The 26,714-nt window shown below is 40.9% G+C and overlaps 1 protein-coding gene across 5 annotated transcripts in view; it reads left to right on the top strand.

The window, feature by feature from the left end:
• Window positions 1-26,714, top strand: part of ARHGAP29 (Rho GTPase activating protein 29) — a 53,077-nt gene that overhangs the window by 7,410 nt on the left and 18,953 nt on the right. For all 5 annotated transcript variants that reach the window (XM_062630543.1, XM_062630544.1, XM_062630545.1 and 2 more), the window contains 2 exons: window positions 17,167-17,310; window positions 26,617-26,713. In XM_062630543.1, the coding sequence (XP_062486527.1) occupies window positions 17,167-17,310; window positions 26,617-26,713 (241 nt within the window). The remainder of the gene's footprint in view (window positions 1-17,166; window positions 17,311-26,616; window position 26,714) is intronic.

Genomic DNA, 26,714 nt, shown 5'->3' with positions numbered 1-26,714 from the left:
GGCAACTTTGTGGAAGCTGCGTAGTTTGGCTTACATTTCTCCCTTTGCACTTGTCCAAAAATTAACAAAAACTTTCTAAAGTGATTGAACAGACTTCTTGCACATAAAATTCTGGCTCCTAATGTTTGCAGCTTAACACCATCCTGAAATTAGTGACATGAGTGACTCCAAGGTGGAAATCAACTGCAGGGATAGGAGATGAGTTGTATTTGGACGCATTAATCAATGTAGATTGTGTTGAAGAGTGAAACTTTGAAGTTTATGAAATAACTAAAAGTTCTGCTACCAGCTACTGATGTACTTATGTATGTACTGCATCTTTAAGCAGTTCAGAAGTCGCAAATAGAAGTCTTACATCAGGGTTGCACCAGTGAGCTCTTGTATTTGCCTGGTAAGCATTCCTAGAGCTTGCTGCAGGCCTTGCAGCCTCTGGCCACTCTTCCCTCAGATAGCTTCTGCATCTGCTCTTAGTCATAGTATTGCTGCTTTGGCAGATCTCTCTAATCTCCTTTCCATGCACAGTAACCTCCCTCTTGGGCTGAGGTCTGCAGCCATAGGTGGGCTGATTCCAGTGGGTGCATGCCTGGAATTTCATCTGGACTGCTTGGTTGTGTTCCCTGCTGGTGTTATCTGAGCTGTCTTGGAAGAGCCTAGCTGTTTTTCAGCTATGGTTCACTTAGCATTCTCCTGATTTAGTGATACTATCTTGGATGAGAAATCTAAGCTATTTTGGATTATAACTTGTGTTCATGTCTAAACTAGATCATAAATGCCTTTGATTATAAACTTGTACTGTGCTTTGTATGGTACCAATGCAAGTTGCTATATAACATGAAGAGTATGCCGAGATCTCTTTTAAGGAGAGAGTGCTATACAACTAAAGTTTTCAGTCTATTTCAAGGCTATTTCTCTTTGCATTACTTATGCTAATATAATTTCATTTTTCACAGTAGTCTCATGGTCATAATGTTGAATAAATTTGGAATATTACTTCTCAACAAAAGTAAACCCAGCATTGTAACTTTGATCATTTTTCAGACTCACAACGTTTGTTGTATAAACTGCAATCTGATCTCTTTGCTGGCACCAAGTAGGAAACATGTTTCTTAATGATACTTTACATAAAAAACCATCACCACCACCCAAAAAAACCCCACCACTATAAAAACCCCTATCCCAAGCTCACAAACGAAGACCTTCTGAATGTAACTAGCGTTGAGAAGTTTGTCAGCTGTTTGGACATAAGGGAGCTGCAGTTGCCTCTTGTGTTGGCTGAAATACCATGTGTTTCACACACTTCAGTTCTTGCTGCCTGTCTCTTTTGAATTCCCCTTTGAATCTAGGCATTGTACTCACTGGATATAACAATCAGTTATGAGCAATCCGACTTGAGGCATAGGGTCAAGATACTTAACTGATGTCTTAAATGTCTTTGTTAAAGAGGAGATCTGGGCATTTTTTGAACATAGGTCAGAATGCAGTGCTGTTTCACAAAGTTTTTATTTAATTCTACTGGATGACAGGCTTAGTGTTTGAGGACAGATGTAGTGTTTGAAATGCACAAACAGTGCATCAGTCTCTTGGTCCAGTCTTCAGTTACATTTCCAGATGAGCGAGATAGTGTCATATGGCTGATGTTGGTAAGGATAGTTATATCCTCATCATATTTTTGTGTTTGAACTGGCAGGTTGTCTTCATTTGTAGCATTCAAACTTTGTGAGGTCACAGAGAACTGAAATATATTGTGGAGACTCAAAATAAGCCGATCATCTTTCCTTTCTGATAAGGACATTAAAGCAGTTCCTCAGAAATCCCTGCCTGGAAAGCCAAGCTTGAGAGTGTTTAATACCTGGGAGACTCGGAAAATTACCTGCAATCTGTGCTGCTCTTAAGACTTCATTTGAGTTTTCAGTTTTAGTGATCGTATTCTGTATTCTTAATGTACGCGAGGTTCAGTTCTTTCAGTTCTAATGTAGATCCGAAGTACAAATTGTTAAGACAGAGCGGCTTGAGAGCTGATGGGTTTTCTCTTTGTGTTTTGAGCGCCAACAGTAGCTATTGGTTCAGTGTGAGAACCAAGTGTTGCCTTCAGCTTGCACCCCTCTTTGAAAAGGTATTACTTACAGGGGAGTACTGTCTCTAAAGGCTGGAGCTGGCTGTGATCTTCAGAGGTAGTGGTGCTCAAGGAGAGAAGCAACCTTCCATGGTAGAGAATGTTTTAAGAACTGAATTGTGTGCCTCCAATTGTGGCCTGCTGAGAACTTAACCTGACCATAGTACTGAGAATACATTATCATTTGAAGTGTATGAGGTTATACTTAAGGTAAATCCTGTCATTTGAAGGGATTAATTCTAGTCCCAAAGTACGGTTTAATGCATCTGCAAGTAAGTGCTGTTGAATTTTTTGGCTGGGCAAGTTCAACATGGAGAGTATGTTCCTTTGGAGAATAGGGGATGTGTGTTAACGGTATACTGCCCAATCCTTTGAAAAGATAAGGGTATCTATACCTTATCAAAGTTGTACAGAAAGGATGTAAGCTGCTTTTTAGGACAAAATACGCAGGACAAGAATTGTAAGAATTTATCAGTTCAAAAGTAGTATTGCTTACTGCATAGATACGCACAGTTGAGAATGTATTTAAGAGTAGGTATTTTATGTATGAGCTTGGTGACACTACAGTCTGTGCTATTACTGCATGTAATAAATTCCATTGTTGTTTTAAGCAAATGATGCCACTGTTTGGTCTTTGCTCGAATGAGATTCATTTAGTCAGGCTTAAAAACACCACACAAAAGAATATTTAGGACACAGTCTGAGTTCCTAATTAGAATATATTTTACTAAGTGTTTCACTTCTAAACAGTAAATAGTAGCTTATACTTGTATCACATCAGAGAAGGGGGAAACATTCCTGTTTCCCTAGTCTGAAGCTAGTTAGTTTTGTGACATCTGCTCTTTATTTATTTTTTTAAGGAATGTAATGTATGCTTCATACTGTAAGTTCTGCCTTTGAGACTGTGGGAAATGCTGCATTTCATCATGAATAGCTGTAAGAGTAAAATTTACATGTGGGTTAAAAGTGCAGGAGTATTTTACTTTGTACTTTAATGTATAGCAGAATGTATTTTGGAATTATTGCTTGCTTTATCACTCACTTTGAAGTAATCTTCAAAGTGTGATATTGTGTGCTTCATGTGGGTAACTGCATCCTTTTCATGAGCAAACACTTTTCCTCAAGCTCATCCTATCTTCTACCCAGATATTTTAGAAGGTGGAATAGCAAGATAAAGCTCACACCTTTCATCATGGGTTTTTCCTTGAGGATCAGATTTTGCTGTCTGGTTTCTTTAAGATTTTCTGATTATTATTTCTTTTAAAACTGAAGCAGAAGTAAAAAATACAGGTGAAGCTGGATGGCCTGGTCAGGAATGTCTGCATCCTCCTTAGAGCAGCACCAAGACTTGTAAAAGGATCAGGAATGCAATCTAACTTGAAACCTCTCAGGCCCTTATTTTTGAAGGGTAAGGTATTCAGCCCAGTGGGACGATTTCAAAGGTGTGTCAAGTGAAATGGTTTCCTCAAAATAAGGAACTTGCAATCTCTAGCGACCTCAAACCCTTGTGTTAGCACCACAGAGATTGGGATAAATTACATGCTGCACTAAAAGCCAGAAGCTGTCTCAATGTGATGCCTGAGGAGCAAAGAGAGATGATTTCTCTTCAGCCCTTCCAGGCTTTGATAATAGGTACCTTATTTTTTGTCCATATTTTAGTACAACTAAGGCACTGTAGTATATGTAGCATTTGATTCTTACTTCTTTATTTTCTCATAATGTAAACCAGTAATGTCCTTTTTCTGAGGGAGTCTTCTTATAAATCAGTTGGTCCTGTTTTGCTAGGGAAATCTGAAGTTCATTAGCTATTTCAGTGAAGATTACAGATTGAAATTATGATAATTTATAATACTGGGTGTAATTTTGCTGTTTGTTCTTTATTACAATTTTGATGTTTCTCCATGAAAGGTGCTGTCTTTGATACACCTTAAACTTGGATGTATTTACCTGTCTAATGACACCTCTTAGTATGAATGCTTGGTAGGTGGGCAAACTGCTCTAACGAAGGATCTGAGAAAGAGCTTGCCTTTCTTTGCAAGAGTCTCTGGAAGGAACATTTGGGTTGGGGTGGAGGGTTTTTGTTTTGAGGGAAGTTGGACAGATTTTGTGCTGGGTTTCTGTTTGTTAGTATTTTGTGTCTTAAATCAAAAACCTTTATAGGAGGAGGTAAAAAAGAAGATTAAAAAAGGTAAAGAAAGAAGTAAAATACCGTAGGGGCAGCTGATTTTCAGGGACTGAGAGCATAGAACATACCAAATACGTCAGTAATCTGCTTGTGAGTTGATGAAATGGCTGTTGAGGATCCTCAGGAAAAGGCAGAGGAATTAATGTAAATCGTAGCACATTGTTTCTTTTATTCCTTGTGGCATGAAAAAAAAGGGGAAAACAAGCTGTCTTGTAGATAATAATACCTGTTACAGAAATCGCAACATTTGAGCATGTTGACAAATAGTCTGAACCGGGATTTTGATGTTAATCAGTTCTAGGATCTATTGATGTGTTCCATAGTTTTTGTAGTTGAAGAATAATTATGTAATTTAGTATTAAAATTCTACCTTTTTAATACTTTGTATATAAAAGGTAATATTTTATATTACCTCTCTTCAGACTTGATCTGCAGAGAACTAAGTGTATGTTTTTAGTGTGTTAGGCTGTAATTACATTGTTCATCCTCTTGCTGAGCCCAATAAGGTGTGAAGAGGTGAATTCTGACAGCTTGTATTTGCTGCTTTGGATGGTGGTGTTGCCATAGTAGAGGTGGCAAAAGTCACCTTGTGAGCCACAGCAGCAGGGAAGCCAGGACTAAACTAGTTTTGGGCAGGAGTAAGGCCGCAAAATTGTTTTTTTTCTTATTAGAAAGCTTGTTAAGTTTAGGGCTGTATTTTAAATATGCCAGTAGCATATTTCCAGAGCAGCTTAGAGAAGAAACTTCAGTGTGAGCTGCTGTGATCTCTCCACTTCTCCCCGGCACTGGCAGTAGTTTTCTGGTAGCTGCATAGCAAGCCAGTTCTGGGGTAGATCTGCCTGAGCGGTAGTCCTGGGAAGAAACAAATGAGCTTTCAGCCAGGTCAGTTCCATGAGCTGACTGTAAAGTTGTGCAGAGTATCAGCAGCAAAGGTAGAAGGTGGCTGGCAAAGGCATGAGTAGCTAGAGGTTAAAATGGAACAAGACTGTGAGGGTCTAGGCAGAGTTGGCATGGTACTGCACCCTGACACTGCAGCATACACTGCTAAAAACCTGTAGCAACTCTGTTGTCTGCTCTACTGAATGCTAATTTGACAGAGGTATATGAAAGGTGGAGAGAATAGCAAGCAAAAAATGCCCTTTGTAGTTGCCAAAGTAATCGGCAGCTTATTCAGCTTATTTTATTTACCTCTTAGCTCTGAGCTTTTGGCATATTTGAATTTGACAGTCATCTTTTAAACTTGCCTTCCTAAAACCTGCTTCTTGTATGCAAAGATGTATGTGCTTCCAGTTTTTGTGACCTGGAAATTCTTTAGTCCACTCTTTCACACATCCCCAGATAGTAGTCACTTCTAAATGTTAGTTCTGTCAATCTGAAATTGAAACTGTTTTCTGGCAAATGTGTAACAGTCTGTCAAGGTAAGAGCTGTAAAGGATATAAATAAGGATAAGAAGAAAGTAAATGCTTCCTTGACTTTAACAAAGTGAAATGATTGCTGAGAACCCGAAGCCAATAGTAGTGGCTTTTAAGCAGTTTCTGATGCTTTTTGTGGGAAGGCTCAGAGGAAGGAAGAAAAGTACAGGCATATAAACTGTTTCTCCTAGTTCAGCTCTAGGACTACAGCAAGCCAGAGACCTGGTCATTTTCCTGTGTTTTTCTTACTTCCACACTGTCTTTTCTTCTTGGATCCTCTCAAGATCAGATAGCACTGATATCCCTGGCTGTGAGTCCTCTTCCTGTCCAGTACCGGATTTCTCAAACCTGAGAAGTTCTGCAAAGAAAGCAGAAGCTTGATGTACTCCAGAGAACGTGATCTTTAAAAGAATTAGTAGAGCCTGAATGAAGGCAAGCCCACAAGAATCCAACAAAAAGTAGTTCATAGTCCAGGTTCATGAGAGGCAGCTGTAGCTATGGGCCATGATTTTCCCAAGGAATGTTACACTTAAGCTGGGAGAGAGAACTTTCTGCCTTTCTTTCTATTTCACTCTAGATCATTCCACAAACTTTTGCCCAGGCTTCTTGTTTTCTATAAAACTGCTATCTTGGAGGCTTTTGTTGTGGGGGTCTTGGACTTTCAGATGTGACCAGAATCAGAGGAGCAAATACACAATGATTTATGTGTATTTGCTTTGCAAGTTTGCAGTATTAGAGCACTATTAATTAACCTGTAATTGTGGAATAATTCTGCTGTTTCCAGTACTCTGAACAAGCAGAGGGGGAAAAAAAACCAACTCCTCTTGAAGTTCAGTTCAAGCAAAGCTGTGCTCTTCATAGTCAAAGTGTAAGCTGCCTGTTAAATGCAGGTCGCTAATGTTGGATAGCAAATGCTGTTTCTTCAGTTTCAGGGAAGACTGAAGTTAAATAATAACCTAGTGGATCAGGAGATAAGTTTGTGGCTGATAGTACTACCCTTCCCCCAGTTGCATACTCTGCATTCCTTCAGAACAAATGTTCAGTTGTTGCTATAGTGTCCAAGATCCGTAGTCAGGAGGGGGGTGTGTGTGTGTGTATGTGTGTGTCTTGAAGGCCTGAGTGTTAAAAACGTGAAGTTAACCCTTATGTGCAGTCTGGATAGTTGTGTTGACTTAAATAATCAGCATATCTGCCTTTAGGAAACCTCTGAACAGGTTATAAGAGAGAACAAGCATTTCCCATTTTTCTGTCGCTTTTGAAGCATGAAAAATGTAATAGCAAAACTCCATCCTTCCTTCTTTTTGCAGTTCTGATGTGCGAAAGGATCTCAAAACACTTACAGAGCCTTAGCTACATAATTTATTAGCATTACCTTCCCTTTCTGTCACAGAAACTATACTAACGACAAGATTAGCAAGATGAAAGGTGGGTACTGAGGAAGAGGATGAACAGTCAGATTTTTTTTCTTTGAATGTAAATGTAAAGTTAGGCCTTTCAAAACCAAAAACGCTTCTAATGTAGTTTGAAGCTTAAGAAAGAGGGGGACACCTGGACACAAAAACTTGTCTATGTCAACTCTGCCCCAGCACCTGAAAGATAAGATTTGATCCATACCCAGTGACAAGTCTTGGCAATTCCTTTGTACGTATAGGAGCTGCTTTGGTTTAAAAACAGAACAAAACCCCCTTGCCCTAAATTAGTTTCCAATAGGAAACTAAGGGCAAACTGCACTGTAATGTATCCACAAAGACATTTCATTTTCTCATTTCTCTGATGCATCAATATATCGAAGTTACAACTTAAAACATCAATACAAGTAAATTTTGTATGTTGACCAGCATAAAGTTTAACTGTTACCTCAATGATCTTGACTTTATGAAGTTTTCACAGACTGAATCATTCCTTTTCCAATAGTTTCATTGGAAGTGTTTGTCCTTCCCATTTATGTGGCAAGGTCACAGAACTGAAACTTGTATCTTAATTCCAAGCAAGTGTTGTGGTGGTTTGGTTATGTTGGATCTAATGTCTCTTTAATGGACTAGAGGTAGAACTGCATGACAGGGTAGGAGATTGAGGTGACTCATGTAAGGCTGTAGAAAATAGTTGCGTTTGGGTTAAACTTTCATCTTAATGACAGTGTAACTGCAAATCACAGGACTTCAGGAATTCACTTTTTGGTGGATTTACCTGAACAAAGCATTTTTCCTTTTGTCTTTTTTTCCTGGGTTACCATTTGAAGGTGCTTTCTTGGGCTATTTTTTAGCAGTATACAGGAATTGTTATTTGCCAGTTTTGGTTATCTCTATTTTGGAGATTCTGTCAAATTAGGACAAAGGTTGGTTTATCAAACTTAACCTCTTCAGGACTGTTTTCTGTGTCATGACAAAAGTGCTTCAGGTATTTGGGGAAGTCCCATTGTTGCTTAAATCTGAAGGGGCATGGATGAAAAATGAAGTGCATGTGGCTGATATTCAAATATAGAGTTGACCAAGTTCTGCTTGTTTCTGCTATAAGTGTCACATTCTGTAGCTTTTACTGGCCTGCACATCCTTTGGTAGTTGGTTTTGGGATTTTAGTTTAGCATTGACTATGTGGAGTGAGAACTTCAGTGGTAGTGGGGAAAACAGGGGTCTTAACTCCAGAACCATAAAGCAAACGGATTCTGGAGTTGTCTTTTTCACCTCTCTATTGTAAGTTATTTGTGAAGAAATACTACTCGATTAAAAACAACGTGGTGAAGTGTGCAGTGGGTAACGTCTTCTGGGGCATGCAGAGTATGAGTTGGACATAAGTTACTGCTATAATGACAGTGTTGTAGTGTTTTCTTTTCACATGAAATTGTCAAAGATACATAGATGTGAACTATCTGATACCAGAAAGTTAGGTTGCAGAGAGGGTTGACTGTGCCTGAATTTGGGAAGTGGGAAGGGATTTCTTCTTGAACTCCCACAGAGCTCATCCCTCTGTGTCACCTGTGCAAGTTATGTAGTCAGGCTTTACTCTCTTGGGTGTTTGTTTCAGCAGGACTTCAGTGCTGGAACTTCAAATAATTAATCCTTTATGTTCATCAGGTTTCTAGACAACCTATGGTACTGGCTGCTGCTTTAGTGATTTGAATCCCACTTAAAATCTAAGCTGATTTTACATAGCTTTTAATCAACAAACCAAATTGAATACTGTTACATCCTCTAGCAGGCCGTAATTGTGCTTAAAGGATCCTTTACAAGAAGTGCACAAAGTAATGCACCTCTTGTTTAACACCATATAATCTCATAATCCTGGCTTTGTGTGGTCCTTTGAAAGCTAGGTGGGCTGGCAGCAATAAAATAGCTTCTTCACTCAGTCAGTGACTTAGGCTAAAAGTGGAAGGAGCAGCCATGTAGAACAAATAGTACTTCAGGCTGGAAGTAAAATGAGTTAAAGGTTAAGGTTTGTTTAATACTATCTCTTGATGTGGGTTAGCAAAGGTTAAATTGATTTTGTTTTGAATTGCTAAAACAAAACTTTCCTCCCACCTCTTCTGTGTGCCCGTTTGATAGAGTAAGATCAGCTTGCTGGGGCTGGTCTTGCCTTTTTCAACTTGTTCGTTCTTCAGAAATTCCTGTTGTGAAAGTTCACTATTACTTCACATGTTTTCAGGACTTGAACCAATATGCAAAGAGCAGAGTTGCTTAAAGCATAAAAGTTTTCTCCTTTTATTTTAACAGCATCTTCCATTGGCAACTGTTAAGTCCAGGGACTTAAAATGCCCTTGAATAAGTAGCATACTTGTAAAGGATAGTTGCTAACTCTGGTGGATATGGTTTTCTGTTGAAAGGTGACTGATCAGGTTTATTGTGAATGTATTCATCAGTCTTGCATCCACTTGATAGCTTAGAATTCTAACTTAAAATGTGCTCTGAAGGTGCTGAAGCATTGTCATCACCTAGTTTTATTCTTAAACTCCAGGGAAATGATATGAACAGTAGCTAAAATGGCCACATCGTGTGTTCACTCATATGTCAGAAACAGGTAAATAAGGCAAGTTCAGCATTGTTCATTAGTTTTTTCTGGACTTTAAATTTGGGGTTAATAAAAGATTCATGTATTCTAAAGATTAAACTGCATGGCTGAGCACATCTAGGTTAGTTGACTGGAATCTCAAGGCTAGTAGAATACAAAAGTTGAAGGAATGTAATGTCCAGCATATTGAAATAGATGAATGAAAAGCTGCATTGTGGTGGTTTTTTTCCAAAAGGCTTCCCCACATCCACAAATGGGGAGCTCATCTATGAATTTAAATGTGAACTGAGTGTGGAGTAACAACTGTTCTGCTGATGTCAGTTGGCAAACCAACATCGTGGAAATACTTAACTGCTTTCAGTGCTGGTAGAATGAGAAGATTTGGATTATTCTGATGTATTTTGCACGACACTGTCTATTCATTTGACTTCTTGAAAAGATTTTTTGAGAGAGAGCTTGATTTTTATAACTTTAATTTCCGACAGTGAATCTGCTCTTGGTTTGCCCTGTTTACACAGGCGAGAAAGACTTCTAACGCAAGCTTTTACTTCTCAGCAATACAGAATTGGACCAGAATTGAATGGGATAGGAATGTTAGCCCAGTTTTAAAACAAACAAACAAAACCCACCACAGCTTCAGGTCACATCAGAAGCCAGTCATCCTGGTTAATGCTTGAATCTGAATGGATACACTGATGTATTTTGGCCAGTCCCTGACAGCAAACGAGAAATCTGAAGGGGCTGTTTGGGTTTTTTGTGGTACCCAACAGAAACTCATCATGCTGGAAATCTTCCCTGGAAGGCTGGACTAATGGGGGAGAGTTCGGGGTCCTATTCTAGAGCACCTTATCTGCAGGAATTGCAAGCCTGCGCTTCGACCCTGTTTGTTTCAAAAGCCAAGAGAGAGTTCTGCCCTGAAAATACCACAAACCTGTAAATACCACCTGCTTTTTAATTGTAACCTGAATTTATGCAACCTAATTGTGGGATCAAATTTAGTGGCAGTAAATGGGCAATTGACTTGCCAAACATGAATTCTTTTGTGGTATTATAAAAACACTACATGCATGTAATATATCAGACATTGTTACTCTCAGTATACTGTATTCAGTAAGCTGTTTGCAGGAACTTTCCATGCATTCTCACTGAATTGGATCTCTATATTACTCTTCTCAAACAAGCCCCTCCCAAACATTAATGCTGTTATGTCAAATGTTATGGGCTTGGCTTACTGTTTTTATGCTTTTCTTTTCCTCATTCATACTAAAACTTCCTATGTCCTTAGATTTTCTTCATGGAAATAATTGTTTAACTTTATTTTTTCCATAAATTCTTAGTTTTGCTGCATATGATTAAATCATTGCTTGTGGTGGATTCTGGAGCACATGTTGCTGAAATCTGTATGAATTTGGTGTAGTGTCTTTTAATGATGCCATGACAACCAGAGTTGCCATGATACTGATAACAAAAAAGGTAGGACTGGCCATCCTGCTGTTTTGAAAGCTTCAAGTAAGTTGTTTCCTGACGTAGAGATGAGTAGGTAGCTTCTAATTTTGCATCATAACACAGCTTGGAAATACAGTGGTTTCACCAGTGCCTTTTAGCAGCTTCCAGCCTTCTTAGGGATTTTACAATGATAAATTCTTTCAGAAATTCTTTAAGGTTTTGGTTTTCAGTGAATTAAAATGTTTCATACCTTATGTTTATACAGCTAAATAAAGGAAGAAATACGATAGCCTAAGACTGCTGTTTTCTCATCACTCCTGATCTGTGGCCGCTAACATCTAAAATATCCAGCAAGCCTTTGGTCAAAGCAAAGCGTAAAACATGTTTTCTCTGTGTTTGATCAGTTCTCGTTATGTTTTGAGTGTGATAGTGACCTCTGTCAAATCAGACAAATACAGCAGGCTGTTCATCATGTTAGAATGGGTCTGACAGGGAGAGGAGAGCAAAAAGAAAATGATGGTTAATCTGGGGCTGTTTCTCAAACTGCAGATGTAGGAACGAGGTGATTTCCACACAGTTAGTTGTTGTATGATCATTTTTCCTACTCTGTGATGCTCACTGGGAAGTCTCATAGTCTGGGTCAGGTTCAGACCTGGGTGCTGACAGGTTTCTAGTATGTAATATGAACATTGATGAAGGTGATAGTAATGTAGTTTTAGGTTAAAGTTATTTTATTTGGGATCAGCTCCATCCCAATGCTGACTTCCACCTCCCATCCCCCCACCCTAGGTGGGATAACTGCTGATGCCGTGTAATCATTCTGTGTAACATAATGGAAACAGCATGTAATTTACCCTAATGCCAACAATGAGGTTATGGGTAAATAAGAGTTGACAGTCTTTTAGCCAAGATGTTGGTCTTGTAGAGTGAGATGTTGGTTACTCAAACTTACTTCTGAATCCTTCCAAGATCAAAAGCCATGAGGAGCTGACTGTTTATATTCTCGTGAGACTTTAATAAGCTCCAGATCCAGGTATTCAGATATTGAGGAAATTGCTTCCCAGTTTGTGTGCTTGTTCTTGCCACCATGCTGCAAGACTGTTCTGTTTGGCTTCTCCCTTTCTCCTAGAGGAGATTGGGATTTATGCAGAAGAGGTAAAGTGGTACTTCCAATGAGAACCGAGGCTTCTGTGTTTCAGTAGAAGGGAAGCTGCAGTGCACACTCTTCAGCTGATCAGCAGCAGTTTACAAAGGCAGTTCTCAACATGGGGACTAGACCTAGTAAGGGTGATGGTTTGTTTCTGCCACTGTACATGGCCTGGTGGCTTTGTATACAACTGGCATTTAAATGTTCTCATCAGTTGCATTCATTCATTCTCTTAAACTAGTGGGAACATCCATAGTGTGAGTTAGTTCATGGTAGACACTTATCAAAGAAAGTATTTAATAGTGTCCATGAGGGTAGATGGAGAAATTATTTATGCGGAAATACAGGTTACCTACTTTATAGCAAGACTTTCACAATAAGTAAGTTTATATATAATCCCCCACAACCCCATAGTCAAAAGACTGGTACGTGTATAAGCTTGTGGCTGTAGAGTATGCATGGCAGGTCGTTCTGCATTGGTGGTATCTGTCACTGTGTATAACATTGTTGAAAGCTATCAAATGCATTAAGTAAATCATCGCGTCCTTTTACCTGTAGGAAAGCGCCTTGGGTAAAGTAAAGCAAGACTATATAAAAGGGTGTGAATTAGAATATTTGCTTTGAAAGTCTCAAGGCCTCAAGAGCTTTTCACAGATGTGTTACTTTTTGGTTGGCTTATCTAAATTGATGCCCTGTCTTTCCTTTTTATCAATGTGAACAACTTCAGTTAGTTACACTTGAGACAAGCTTTTAACCACAGCGAGACAAGTTGTGTAATTGTTTCTCTTATGACTGGTGAAAACTGAGTACTGGAGGGAGAGTCTCCTGCTGTTAAGCATTAATATTGTAGGTGGAAAAGTGATAAGCAGAATGGTGCATGCATCTTCTGTAGGGATCTGAACAGCAGTGTAGGATAGGGAATGTAGGATAGGTGATGGCCATGGAGGGGAAAACCTGCACATTAGTCTGCATTAAAACTTGTCCTGGCAAACATTTGTTGACATAAACAGCTTCAGAAAAGTTTGGGCCAACACTAAATCAGGTCAGACAAAAGAATACCAGCCAACTGACACAGCTAGTGCCTTTCCTGACTGCATGCATTGTGACCAGCCCTGACTTGGCAAGGAGGGTGACTGGTGCTCACAAGCTTGATGGGTAAATTTGATTTAGTTCTGTGTGAACAGAATCCATAGCTGTAAGGCCATTATTGCTTGCTGGTTTACTAAAACAAAAGCTTCCTGTTGAGAAACACCTAAAATGAGAAAACAGGTAGCTTATGGTGGTTTTACTTTAAAGATGGATGAGTGGTTAGGAAATGTGGTGACCAAAACATTGAGGAGTGTGATGCTAATGTGCTACTGAGATGGCTTGGCTTACGCTGACAGGCTGCTTGGCTGCACTCTCCTGTCTTCCTTCTGCATTAGGTTTGTTAGTGTTGAATACACGATTTTCACTCTATTCCTCTTTCTCCACTTCTTCTACTCATGTGGTTGCCTTTACATTTTGGAAAAGCTTGTTTTCAGCCTATGCAAATGACAGTTTAAACCCCAGTGAAGGAAGATTCACAGATAGGCTACTAAGTTTCCTCCAAGCCTTTTTGATTTTCCTACAGTTTCAAGAGTTCTGGGGTTTTTTTTCCTTCTGGGGAGTAGAGGGCCGACTGATCCTCATAGGAGATTCCTGTAGTCACCTAAGGAAAAAACTCAACCCGTGTGCACAGGTCCTCTCTGCAGGATCAGCAGGGTCCTCTGGTCCCAAGTTACCACCTAGTCTTCTATAGTATCATAATTCATGTTATTAAGTCTGAGACCCAAGAAGCATCCATTGGTGGAGGAATTTCGTGCTGGACTTCATGTAGATAAATGAATGTGTATAGCCAGACAAGGGACAGAAGAAAAACTGAAAGTAAATGAATTTTCATGACTGCTTAAATCAGATTCAACAGGAACTTGCTGGAGACACATTTCCTCATGCATTCTTTTCACTGTAAACAGTATTTGCTCTAGTGTTGGTTGGGTTTCTTAAGCCATTTTTGGACTCCTTAGTGTTAAAACTGTGTTTTGTTAAGCTGGCATATTTAGATTGTGTTATTACCTGTGGTTTATAAATGTGTCCTGGGCAGGAAATCTCTGTTTAGGTGTGTGTCTGGTGAGTATCAGTTGCAAAGGCAGTATTAACTGTGGTTCCTGATGGCTTCTGCCCCCACCCCTCTCCCAAGCACTACTTGTCACAGACCTTTTGTCTTGTGGAGGCACAGAAAACAATGTTTTAGATATTCTATAAACAAATAAAGCAGTGATGGAATACAAAGAAATCACAGCTGGGTGTAGCCAGACCTTTTCACTTTCAAGAGTACAAATAACTAATCTTATGCTCGAATGCATTACTTTAGTGATAGTGTTCTCTTGGATGGTATGATAAACATTTAATTCCACTCAGCAGTTGTTTTCAACTTGCATTTCCCTTTGAAGCTTACTGTTTCTGTTTCAGACTTGAAGAGGCTTGTTTCCCTCAAGTTGTGTTTTTTTTTTCTTGCTCTCTTCCCTCTCCCACTTTGCCTTTTTTCCTCCACCTCTGTTGGTCTAGTAAAATATTATCAAAATTTAATACGAACAAACTGCATTTTGGGATCAGATATGCTTTAATTAGTCTTCTCTATGGTTTTGATTGTCTTTACCCTAACCTGTAAAAGCCCAAAAGGCTGTTTTGTCCTGTAGCGACAAGCCTGTAGCTGTATGTCTGACTGAACTCCCCACAATAATTCATGCAGTTTGTTGCATGCCTGTGGTGCACTCCTTCCTGAAGGCTCCCAAGCTGGGAGCAATTTCTAGATTGATTTATCTGCTTTCCTGCCTTGCCTCCCCTCCCTTACTTCTTAGGGGTCCAAAAGTCTACCAACCACATTGCCGGAAGGACCTGGTTATATGCATGTGTATTCCTGCTCACGTGATTAGGAACTCTTTTTTTTGTCTCTGGCCAGGGGTGTGCATCAGAAGACAGGGACACCTTTGTCTTGGCTAGGCAAGAAATGCAGTTCTGGTCAAATGGTGTGCTTGTGCAGACCATCTCTGGTCAGTTGACCATGGTATTCATGCCCTTCATGTGAGGACTCCATGTACTCTTGTTAGACAGAAACATCTGATGCAGGTTTGTGGCATACAGCTTTCAAACACCATCATAAAAGCGTATCTGCCCCAGTCCTGCCAGTGTAAGTCAGGAGCCTCAGCGAAGTGTTGCAGACAATTTTGTGTGCCTCTGGGGATTTGTATGAAGAAATGAGACACAACCACCACAGACCATCTCCTGAGGATTTAATTCTACACACTACAGTCTTAGTAATGAACTACTTGGAATTCTTTTAACTATCTAATAGCCTATTACCTGAAAATAACTTGTTACTTGAGTCCTCAGTTAAAAAACATCATGTGTACATGTAAATGAAGAGAAAGCCACAGCTATGCCTCTTTAATAAATCACAGTTTTCTTAATTTACTGCTGTGTAAGATGGGTTTTCCTAGACTTCTGTGTATCCTGTTGTGGACAGAGCTTCCTACTCCCCTCCAGCAGGAAAAAACATGCAAGTTGCCGGTGAATGGTAGATAAAGTTTTTGCCTTAGTCCACTTCCTGCGTCGGGGTTTTTCCTTTGACCATGTATAAGCTAGTCTGAGTTGAAAAAACCCTCCTGATGTTTGGTGTATAGGGAGATAAAGCATAGTGGTTCTTCGAAGGCTTGCTTTTGCACTCGGTAACAATTGCATGTGATTTGTATGTAGTCCCCACAACCTACCCACCTGCCAGTAGTGATATACTGTACTTATGTGTCATGCTGTATTTGTTGGGCCTCTAGCCTAAATATCATGTCTTGTAGTCAGAACAGAATGGCTCAGATTTGAAACTGTTTTCTTAGTAACCCTGGATCAATTTGCACTGTACTGTAATTATCTGTATTGACCTGTTTGTTATCATGGCCACAGACTACACAGAATTGCCATTCCTTTTGCTCGCTGGGGAAGTGAGTCAGCTTGTATTAGATCCTCTTTTTCTTTTTCATAAGCTAGACTTTCCTGAATTTGAAAGCTTTTGACCAGAACTTGCAACGCAGCACTCTAGTGCATGGGAACCTTTCATTCCGTGCACCAGCACCTCTTCTGTAACAGAGTGTAAGAGCTTGTGGTTTAACCTGGGCCATGTATGCAACTGGAACTGTGTTGCTGAAAAACAAGGTGAGATGGGTTTGGGGACACACAGCAAGAGGCATATGCTATGAAAAACAGCACTTATTTGAGGGGGTTTCCTTATGAGGACTGACATGCTTAAAGACAGACCTTGTAGATTTGGACTTGTATATTAAAGATGCACAAGATTTGACTGATGTTTGAGTTCAAAGTTAGCCAACATTTGCCAAAAATCTTTGTGTAATTTTATGACTAGAAAGAAATTATGATGAATTTGGATCAGGTGTGGAAATACCAGCTGAGCAGTCCCAATGTGTTTTTGTTGATACTCTGCTTTGAATATATGTAGTGATCAAAATCAATGGTTGATGAAATTACATGAGATAAAGGAGATGGTTTAATTCAGAAATCTTAGGATATTGCTGTAGAGTCTTTGTTTTAAGTATACTTACTTGAGTTTTGGAGGAAATGAGTCTGTCTATAAAACACATACAATATTGCAAGTAAACTGTTGGCAAATGCCTGTATAACACTTTTTTTTTTTTTTTCAGTTTCTTTGTTCTAAGCAGACCCAGCATCCATATGGCCTAGACCTCAGTCCAGATATGTTACCATCAAACTGGTTTGAATGTGATTGGGTGCTCATTCACCATTTTAATATAGTTTCTCCTTTCCTCTTTTCAGAGAACCAAGATGGCCTGCACCAGGTAGTACATGAACGCCTGGGGGAGTTGCTACGTGTTTTAAAAGCAGTGATAAGTAAATACCAAAATCTAAACTCGGTCGAGATCCTTAGTGCTGCAGGAACAGTTATTGCAAAAGTAAAAGGTAAGGAGTTACAACTTTTCATAGTTCTGGGAAATTGTAATTAGTGACTTGGAATCATAGAATCACAGGATAGAATAGTTAGGGTTGGAAAGGACCTTAAAATCATCTAGTTCCAACCCCCTGCCGTGGGGAGGGACACCTTATGCTAAATCATATCACCCAAGGCCTCATCCAGCCTGGTCTTGAACACCGCCAGGGATGGAGCATTCACAACCTCCCTGGGCAGCCCCTTCCAGTGCCTCACCACCTTAACAGGAAAGAATTTCCTCCTTATATCCAATCTAAACTTCCCCTGTTTAAGTTTTAACCCGTTACCCCTTGTCCTGTCACTACAGTCTCTAACGAAGAGTCCCTCTCCAGCATCCCTATAGGCCCCTTTCAGATACTGGAAGGCTGCTATGAGGTCTCCATGCACCCTTCTCCAGGCTGAACAGCCCCAACTTCCTCAGCCTGTCCTCATACAGGAGGTGCTCCAGTCCCCTGATCATCCTCGTGGTCCTTCTCTGGACTTGTTCCAACAGTTCCATGTCCTTTTTATGTTGAGGACACCAGAACTGCACACAATACTCCAGGTGAGGTCTCACAAGAGCAGAGTAGAGGGGCAGGATCACCTCCTTCGACCTGCTGGTCATGCTCCTTTTGATGCAGCCCAGGATATGGTTGGCTTTCTGGGCTGCAAGCGCACACTGAAGCCGACCCATGTTCACTTTCTCATTGACCAACACCCCCAAGTCCTTCTCCACAGGGCTGCTCTGAATCTCTTCCCTGCCCAACCTGTAGCTGTGCCTGGGATTGCTCGGACCCAGGTGTAGGACCTTGCACTTGGCATGGTTAAACTTCATGAGGTTTTCATCAGCCCACCTCACAAGCGTGTCGAGGTCCCTCTGGATGGCATTCCTTCCCTCCAGGGTATCAACCGAACCACACAGCTTGGTGTCATCAGGAAACTTGCTGAGGGCGCACTCAATCCCACTGTCCATGTCAGCAACAAAGATGTTGAACAAGACCGGTCCCAACACCGATCCCTGAGGGACGCCACTTGTTACTGGTCCCCAGCCGGACATAGAGCTATTGACCACAACTCTGCATGCGGCCATGCAGCCAGTTCTTTATCCACTGAGTGGTCCATCCATCAAATTGATGTCTCTCCAATTTAGAGACAAGGATGTCGAGTGGGACAGTGTCGAATGCTTTGCACAGGTCCAGGTACATGACATCAACTGCTCTACCCCTGGCCATCAGTTCTGTAGCCCCATCACAGAAGGCCACCAAATTGGTCAGGCAGGATTTCCCCTTAGTGAAGCCATGCTGGCTGTCACCAAGCACCTTGTTGTTTTTCATGTGCCTTAGCATGCCTTCCAGGAGAATCTGCTCCAAGTTTTTGCTTGGAGGTGAGACTGACTGGTCTGTAATTCCCCGGGTCATCCATTTTCCCCTTCTTAAAAATGGGGGTTACATTTCCCTTTTTCCAGTCATCAGGAACTTCACCTGAGTGCCATGATTTCTCAAATATGATGGCCAGTGGCTTCATTTGCCAGCTCCTTCAGGACCCGCGGATGGATCTCATCAGGACCCATGGACTTGTGCACATTCAGATTTTTAAGATGGTCTTGAACCAGTTCCTCTCCTAAGTGGGCACAAGGTCTTCATTCTCACAGTCCCTGCATCTGCCTTCCAAGACTTGGGTGGTTTGGTCAGAGCCTTTGCCCGTGAAGACCGAGGCAAAGAAGTCATTCAGAACCTCAGCCTTCTCCAAGTCCTGTGTAGCCAGTTCTCCTAAGAGCTTCCTGAGGGCACCTACATTCCCCCTAGTCTGTTTTTTATTTGCTATGTACTTGTAGAATCCCTTCCTGTTATCTTTAATACCTCTAGCTAAGTTTAATTCTGACTGGGCCTTAGCTTTCCTAACCTGGTCCCTAGCTTCCTGGACAGCATCCCTGTACTCTTCCCACACCGCCTGTCCTTGCTTCCACTTATTATAAGCCTCTTTTTTCATTTGAATTTTCCTCAGGAGCTTTTTATCCATCCAAGGAGTTCTCCTGGCCCTCCTGCTGCACTTCCTTCTAGTTGGGATGCAACACTCCTGAGCTTGTAGCAGGTGATCCTTGAATATCAACCAACAGTCTTGGGCCCCTCTGCCCTCTAGGGCTATATCCCATGGAACCTTCCTAAGCAGGTTCCTGAAGAGACCAAAGTCTGCTCTTTTGAAGTCCAGGGCAGTGAGCTTGCTGCACGCTCTTCTCACTGTCCTGAGGATCTCAAATTCGAGCATCTCATGATCGCTGCATCCAAGGCTGCCCTGGAGCATCACATTTCCAACGAGCCCTTCCCTGTTGGTGAGCACGAGGTCAAGCGTGGCACCTCTCCTTGTCGGCTCCTCTGTTACTTGCAGAAGGAAGTTGTCTTCTACACAATCGTGGAACCTCCTGGATTGCTTGTGCCGGGCTGTACCGTCCTTCCAACAGATGTCAGGGTGGTTGAAGTCACCCATGAGAACAAGGGCCTGCGAGTGTGAGGCTTTTCCGATCTGTCTATGGAGTGCTTCATCTGCAGGTTCTCCTTGATCAGGCGGTCTGTAACAGATCCCCACAGTAATGTCTCCCATAGCTATATTCCCTTTAACCCTGACCCACAAACTCTCTGTGGACTGCTCACCTGTCCCCAGACAGAGTTCCATACTCTCCAGCCTATCCCTAACATAAAGGGCAACTCTCCCTCCCCGCCTGCCGGTCCTGTCTTTTCTAAAGAGCCTGTAACCTTCCATTCCAACACTCCAGTCGTAGGAGCCATCCCACCATGTTTCTGTGATGCCTATTATATCATACCCCTGTAGACGTGCATACATCTCTAATTCCTCTTGTTTGTTCCCCATGCTACAGGCATTTGTATAGAGGCATCTGAGCCAAGCTCCAACTGAAGCTGGCTCATTGGCTGGAGCAGCTGGGATACTTGGCTGTATCTGTTTCTTCCTGGTTTAATGAGTAGGTGTTCTTTGAACAGTTACTTTAGCATTCTTTCATTTCTCTTGATAGTGAACGGAAGAAATAACTTTAGTACTAAACCTTTTTTGGGCAATACAGATATTCACGCATACTTTTTAGCTCTTTCAGATTTCAGTTTGTATAAATGTTTGCACTTGAAATCAACTGATTACTAGCATTTGCGTTGTTGAGTTCATTCACTGTTACTATATTGAGTTTGTATAGTTATGGAGGGATTGCATTCTTCTCTTTATGGAAAGAAAAACTCCTGTAAGGAAAGCACTGTGCACACTGCATAATTACAGAATGCTGAGAGTGGCTCTGCTCTTTGTTGTTGTGAGAATGCCTCTTGAAACAAAATCCATACAGTCATGGTTTCCAGTTTTGTGTCAGATGTGTTGAAGCAGGTCAAGGTATAAGACTACTTTAGGGACATTTGAAAAGTCTCTGTTTGGCTATGGCCCACTTGAACTATCTTAAATATGACCTTGTACAATGAGAAACCTCTCAACGAGAAAAGGCATGAAAGGAGTTGATTTTGTTATGGTAACAGTCTTTGTCCTGCTTCTGGAACAGAGCTCGAGTTTTGACTTTTTCCCCCTCCTTGTTACATTGTGAAGAGCTTTCTCATTGGCAATGGTTTGACAGTACTGAAAGTCTCGCTTTAGGATTCCTGCTATGGGATCCAAAGTGCGGTGATGATACAGTGCCCATCTGATACAAATGTGTTCTTCCAGCTTGACTAAAGAGATAAGAAGTGTTTTCTGATGGAATAAAAGATTATGGCATGCAATTGCTGTTCATAGTGTTCTCTCTCATTTCTTCCTGAGTTGCTCATCTCTCTGGTGAGCAGCATGCATTCTGGACCTAGAACGGAGAGGCTGCCATAAACTGGCTGCTTTTTGGCTAAAGCAAACACGACTTACCACAGAGCGAGTGATCCAGTGCCATATGACCTGGCCTTGTGGAGTTCCCAGGTTAATAGCAAGGAAGGGGAGCTCTGGGTCACACTGAAGAAGGCAGTCTCGGTCAGTCCTGCCTCAGTTCTGTAGCCTTTCATACAAAAAGTACTTTCAAATGAAGGCTGTAGTAAGGCCTATCAGTGTTCAACCATGTATTGTATTCCTCATGTGTCTGGAGATGGGAACAGGGAGTTTCAGCATTTCAGCTCTCTCTGACAGGTACCCAAGCCCTACTTCTCTTAGGAACAGCAAAACCTTTGCTGTATTAAAAAGCATAGCCTGTGGCAAATGTGAAAGCAGTTTGTCTTGAGCGCCTGCTTGGTTTTCACAGCTGGTTTTGGTGTGAGGATCATACTGTGCTGTGTTTGTATTCAAACTGAAGTGTATGGCTGCTGGAACTGAGGAAGCTGAGGTGAAAATACAGCAGGTTGTAGTGGCTTGTAAGCATATCAGACCCTGCATTTGCTTACACTGGCCTGTCAGAAGCACATGCATTCACAGGTTTTCAGCTGTGGTTATTTCACTAGGACTAATGTAACTGTTAAATAAACAGGAAGCTACAAGAATATGAGGAGCTGGTAGGATAGAACCAGTATCCTTTTTCCTCTGTGTTCCCAGGCATGTTAATGTGACATTATGAAAGAAGTTCATGTGACTCATCTGTTTCTTGTCATTGGAGGGCAGAACTATAAAAAGACGTGGAAGCAGTCTGTATCTGTAGTCACATTTATGACTAGGAAGAAGATTAACCTGGCATGGAAAATTTCTGATGTTTATTTAGGAGAGGATGAAATAGAAACAAGCTGGGATTTACACATGATTTCTTCCTTTCCTTCTCCCCCTTCAGAAATAGAAGTGTAACTGGCTTAGGTTCTAGAAAGACCTTTTTGAATCTTTGCATAATGCCAGGGTTTCAAATCTAGTTTGTATTTGGTACTTCCCATAGAGGCAAATAGCCATTTGAACAAATGTCTGCTTTTGCTCTTAGTGAAATCAGTTCCAGTAACTTTGGAACCAGCAACTCTGGCTTTTAAATGAGAAGTTGCACTGTGATTTCAAGGGAATGGCCAGTGCAGACAGACTACCCCTTTAAATTACTGCAAGTGGGAGTATTTTTGAATGCTAGTAAAAATCAGGGTGCCTGTGCCCCTCCTTCAAGCCTCCCAGCCATTCCTCTGGTCCTTCAGTGGCAATGATCTCAGTGTGTTGCTTGTTCTGCTTTGGATGTCTAATGCTATTCCTTTCTAACAGATTGAAGGAAAAACTAGCTATAGCATGTTATCTTAATCTTGCCACAGAGAATGATGCTTGGCAGAACAGATAGTATCATAGTTTTACTATTTTATACTGAAGTTTCAGGAAAGTGTAGGCAAAACCCCCTTTGATGTCTCTGAATCTTGAACAGGGTTCATCGGGCGTCTTTGCTTGGACTCTACTACTTATACGTGCTTACTCGGGTGCTTTGTGATGAGTGCCTTTTAAATGTCACCTTGCTTGATCTGGAAGAATTGAGACTGACCGAAGCATCTTGCTTGCAACCTGTTTAGAATCCTATTTCTGGAAGACACCTCCCAGCCTGGCCCACCATCATACTCGTGGTTGTTATTTTCCCACTTAGTGTCTTCGGATCGTTGGTAGCTCCAGAGTACATGGTTCTGATACTATGCTGGATTCAAGTTTATACTGTTCTTTTGCTCTAAATTGCACCTTTTGACTTAACTGGATCACTAGAATCGATGCAGATTCCTGGTAAAGTTGAAAATTGCACTTGCAGATATTACCATTTTGGGTATGTTTTTTTTGTTCTAATTGCTCTGCCTCAAAACTAAATACCTCTGTCAAGGTGAAGTGACTTCAATGTTGTTGGTGTATCTGTGATGTAAATTCAGAGAAAAATATGTTGTGGAGGGAGTAGGAAAGAGTTCCTCAAACTTACTGGCATTCAGTTGAAGCTGGGGAGGCTGCCAGACTTGGTAGTAAATAAAGGCTGCTGAGATTACATGGCACAGAGACCTAAAAGGAGAAAAGCAGTTGCCTGTACAGCCTGCTGATCCTCTCTAGCTGCAAATACTCTTCTTCTGCCTCTTACCAGTCTGCATACAACTGCTCTTCACTCACATTCCCCCCACCATGTTTTTTAATACACACTTTTAAAGATGAGAGGTAGTAACAAGAAGTATTCGAAGTCTTTGCTTTGGGAGAAGGTGTGGGTTTTTTGGTCATGGGTGGGTTTTTTCTTTGCTTGGGTGGTGTTTTTGGTTTTGAAATAGTTCAGAAAGGTTCTCGGTAGCATTTTTAGGAGTTTAATACAGAAAACTGATTGCAAAGGTATTCAGTTCCAGTAAGTCAGTCAGCTGCTTACTGGTTAAAAGTCAGCTAGTAAAGTATATGGATTCCTATCTAAGGAAGTAGATGGCGGTGTTACCATATACGTCTGCTAGGTCTGAGAAAATTGACCTGAAGAGAGTAAATCCTGAAGGCTGGTGTAGTTCAGACTTGCCCAGGCTTTGCTCTGCCAGTCTTGCATGTGCGCATGGGGAGGGGGGAAGCAGAAGGCAAGCAAACTCCTGCAGACTCCATCTGCTGTGGCTGTGTCCCCTGGCTTTCCTGGGCTGTGCTGTGTTGATTTGATTGGAAGGGAACAAGACAGCATCAGAGAAGCTTGCGTGCTGTGGTCACTGTGAGCTAAGCTTCACATTTCAAAGGCCCTGGTTCCACTTTGGTCCTCACAGGTGACACCCTCTTCATGGTTTCAGAAGCATTGCTTAAACGTCCTTAGACACTGCTTCAGTTTCTGGTATTCTGGCTTTCAAAACTTCCATGGCTGTTGCTGGCTCCCCAGCCTGTTCTGTGCTTGAATCAGAAAGCTTTTGGATGGTATAGAGAGTTTTGCAGTGTCTCGTAGCATTTTGATGAGGTTGCCAAAGTCACCTCAGTTTGAAGACGGTTTTGCTAGCTTTGGAAATAGAGATCCACTTTAATGCAAGCTAGGCTTGCATTTCACATACTGGAGTCCAAAGTTTAATATATTGCTATAATATGATTTCTTTTTTTAAAGTTAATTATATGACATCTGAAGTCTTACTTGAAAGTGTTGTTAAGTTGTATACTTGCTTTGGAATCTGTAGAACTATAGACAGATAGCTGTCATTTCCAGACATGGAAAGATTACTAAAGTTCATTGTTGTCAGTGGCTATTGTGTGCAGTCAGGATGTCCTGGGGAAAGAGAGTGCATGGTTTAAAGTTGATGTTAAGTACATCAGCATTCCAGTGGTAGTAAGCTGGAAGAAAGCTGCTTGTATTCCACTGATTTACTGACAGCTTGCACTAACCTTGTAGGCAAAAGTGGCAATTTTGAAGAAACTTCAGATGAATTATTCCATTTGTGATGGATCCTGAAAAGGAAGGATTTCTCTAGTATTTAAAGTATAAAGCTTAATACAACTCTTCCTGGAACAGGAAGGCAGAGCGAAACAGACAGCATTTCTTTAGGGCTGTCTATATTCGTGTCTCATTAGCAAAGTGAAAGAAGTGCTCTTTTCTCTGAAGACACCCCAGCTGATGGATGTAAGAGTGTTTCAGTGGTAAGTGCTTTGAATCTATAGACAGGTTTTGCAGGGATCTTTTAATTTTGAAATAGTTTGTGTTTCATGTTGGCACCCCAGTTGTTTTTCTAGTCATTAGTGGCTTGTAATCTATAGATCTCATAGTAACTGTTGTTGCTTAATGATTTGGAATGCAAAGCTTGGGCTCAGAAGCAGGGTTATCTCTGGAAAGCTGAGGTTTTCCATTAACCTGAATTAACAAAAATAAAGAAATCCACTGCTGTTTAAGAAGTGTGTGTGTATAATAAAACTCCACAGATTTTATATATAATCCATGGAGCTTTATTGAGCTTTATGTCAAACAAAGGTGCCAGAGGCATTTTTTAATGTAATTACAAAGTGTAGAAGAAGGAAGAGGTAGAAAAAGCCTTAATTTAGGAGTGAACTGTGGCGACAGACTGTTAATTTTTGTTTATAGTATATGGCTGGTTTTGGCTGTAGGTTATTACAACACATTGTTCCAGCTCTGCAAGTAATGGTGCAAATAGCCCATGAGAGTGCCCATATTTCTGTAATAACATTATATAGAAGTAGTTGTTATTAAAGTGTTGATCAGGAATGCTGCATAAAAATGGATGCAGCTGTGTTAATTTACTGGTTAAAAACTTTTCCTTTCACAGAGGAAGTCTAATGGGGGAGCAGATTACTGTACTTTCTTTGTTTGTTACCCATTAATGTTTAGGCACCTGGCAGGAAGTTTGGATATTTAAAGTCTGTTACTTTAATTTGCTAAGAAAATGAGCATAGAATGGGCAACATTGGAAGATGATGTAATTTTTGATATTTGTAAAAGTCATTATGGTCCATTCTTTCTGTATTTGTACTTTAAATGTAAATAAATCGACATTGCCACAGGTCCTGCAGAAAGCGATGAATCAGAGTGAACAGCTCATGTGAAACTGTCTGCTCTTGCAACGTCAGATTATGAACTTGCATCCAGAGGGCTTAGCTTCAGTTTAAAGGGGTCTCCTCAACAAAATAATTCTCTAATAAATAATTCCCTATGTGACTTCTCTACAGAAATAATTCACACTCAGCAATGATCAAGGAGTTAAGTTGAAAATGCGTAAAACTGGTTGTGCTTTTTGTCTTCTCCTTCCTCCCTTCTCCTCTTCATCCAGTTAATAGAAACTCTGGACAAATTGCTTGTCTTCTCAGTATTCCAGTTTGGCATGAAAGCTTTTAATGGGCAGAACTCAGGGACTTTTGCCAGACTATGGAGCTAATAGTTAAAGGGTTTTGCTATGGACAGTACATCTAGATAGCTTTCTATTTGGCTGTATTGAAGCCAGAAATCAAATGTCCTGGATGCAACAGGATCACATGCAGTTGGGGGTGTGTGCACCTCCATGAACTACTGCTCGTGTTCTGAATGTTGGACTTTCTACCCAGAAAAGAAGCAGGTTTTTAAATACGTGACTGCATTTGTGAACTGCTCTATGGTGTGGCTTTGGCTGGTAAACGAGTGTGGGTTTTCTCTTCCCCTTACATTCCCATACAAAGCTGCTGCTTAAGTAGGAAGCTATAGGAAGTGGAAGAGGAATCTGATTTCATTGTGGGAAGCATCTGGATTGTGTTAATTTCTTTCCTCTCATGTTTACTTTCTTACTAATCTTCTGTAAAACTGTGTTTTGTCAGTTGTTCAGGACAGTGTAACATTGCATGTTCATGTGTATAAGATCTGTCTTTAGGCCTAGTAAACTTGCTTGCTTGACCCCACCTCTCACTCTTGGGTTGTCATTTTTTTTTCTCCTAAGCGGTGAACTTCAAAGAAGTTAAAGAAGAGAGCAAGAGGGAGCTCTTCAGTGAAATATTTTCTTCCATTGAAACATTGGCATTCACCTTTGGAAACGTG

This window comes from Pezoporus occidentalis, unplaced genomic scaffold (genome assembly GCF_034315485.1).
Source record: "Pezoporus occidentalis ecotype Australia unplaced genomic scaffold, CSIRO_AGI_Poc_V1 ctg356, whole genome shotgun sequence".
NCBI classification, from domain to species: domain Eukaryota; kingdom Metazoa; phylum Chordata; class Aves; order Psittaciformes; family Psittacidae; genus Pezoporus; species Pezoporus occidentalis.
Note: the sequence above shows the minus strand (reverse complement) of the source record. Positions and strands in the feature narration are given on the sequence as shown.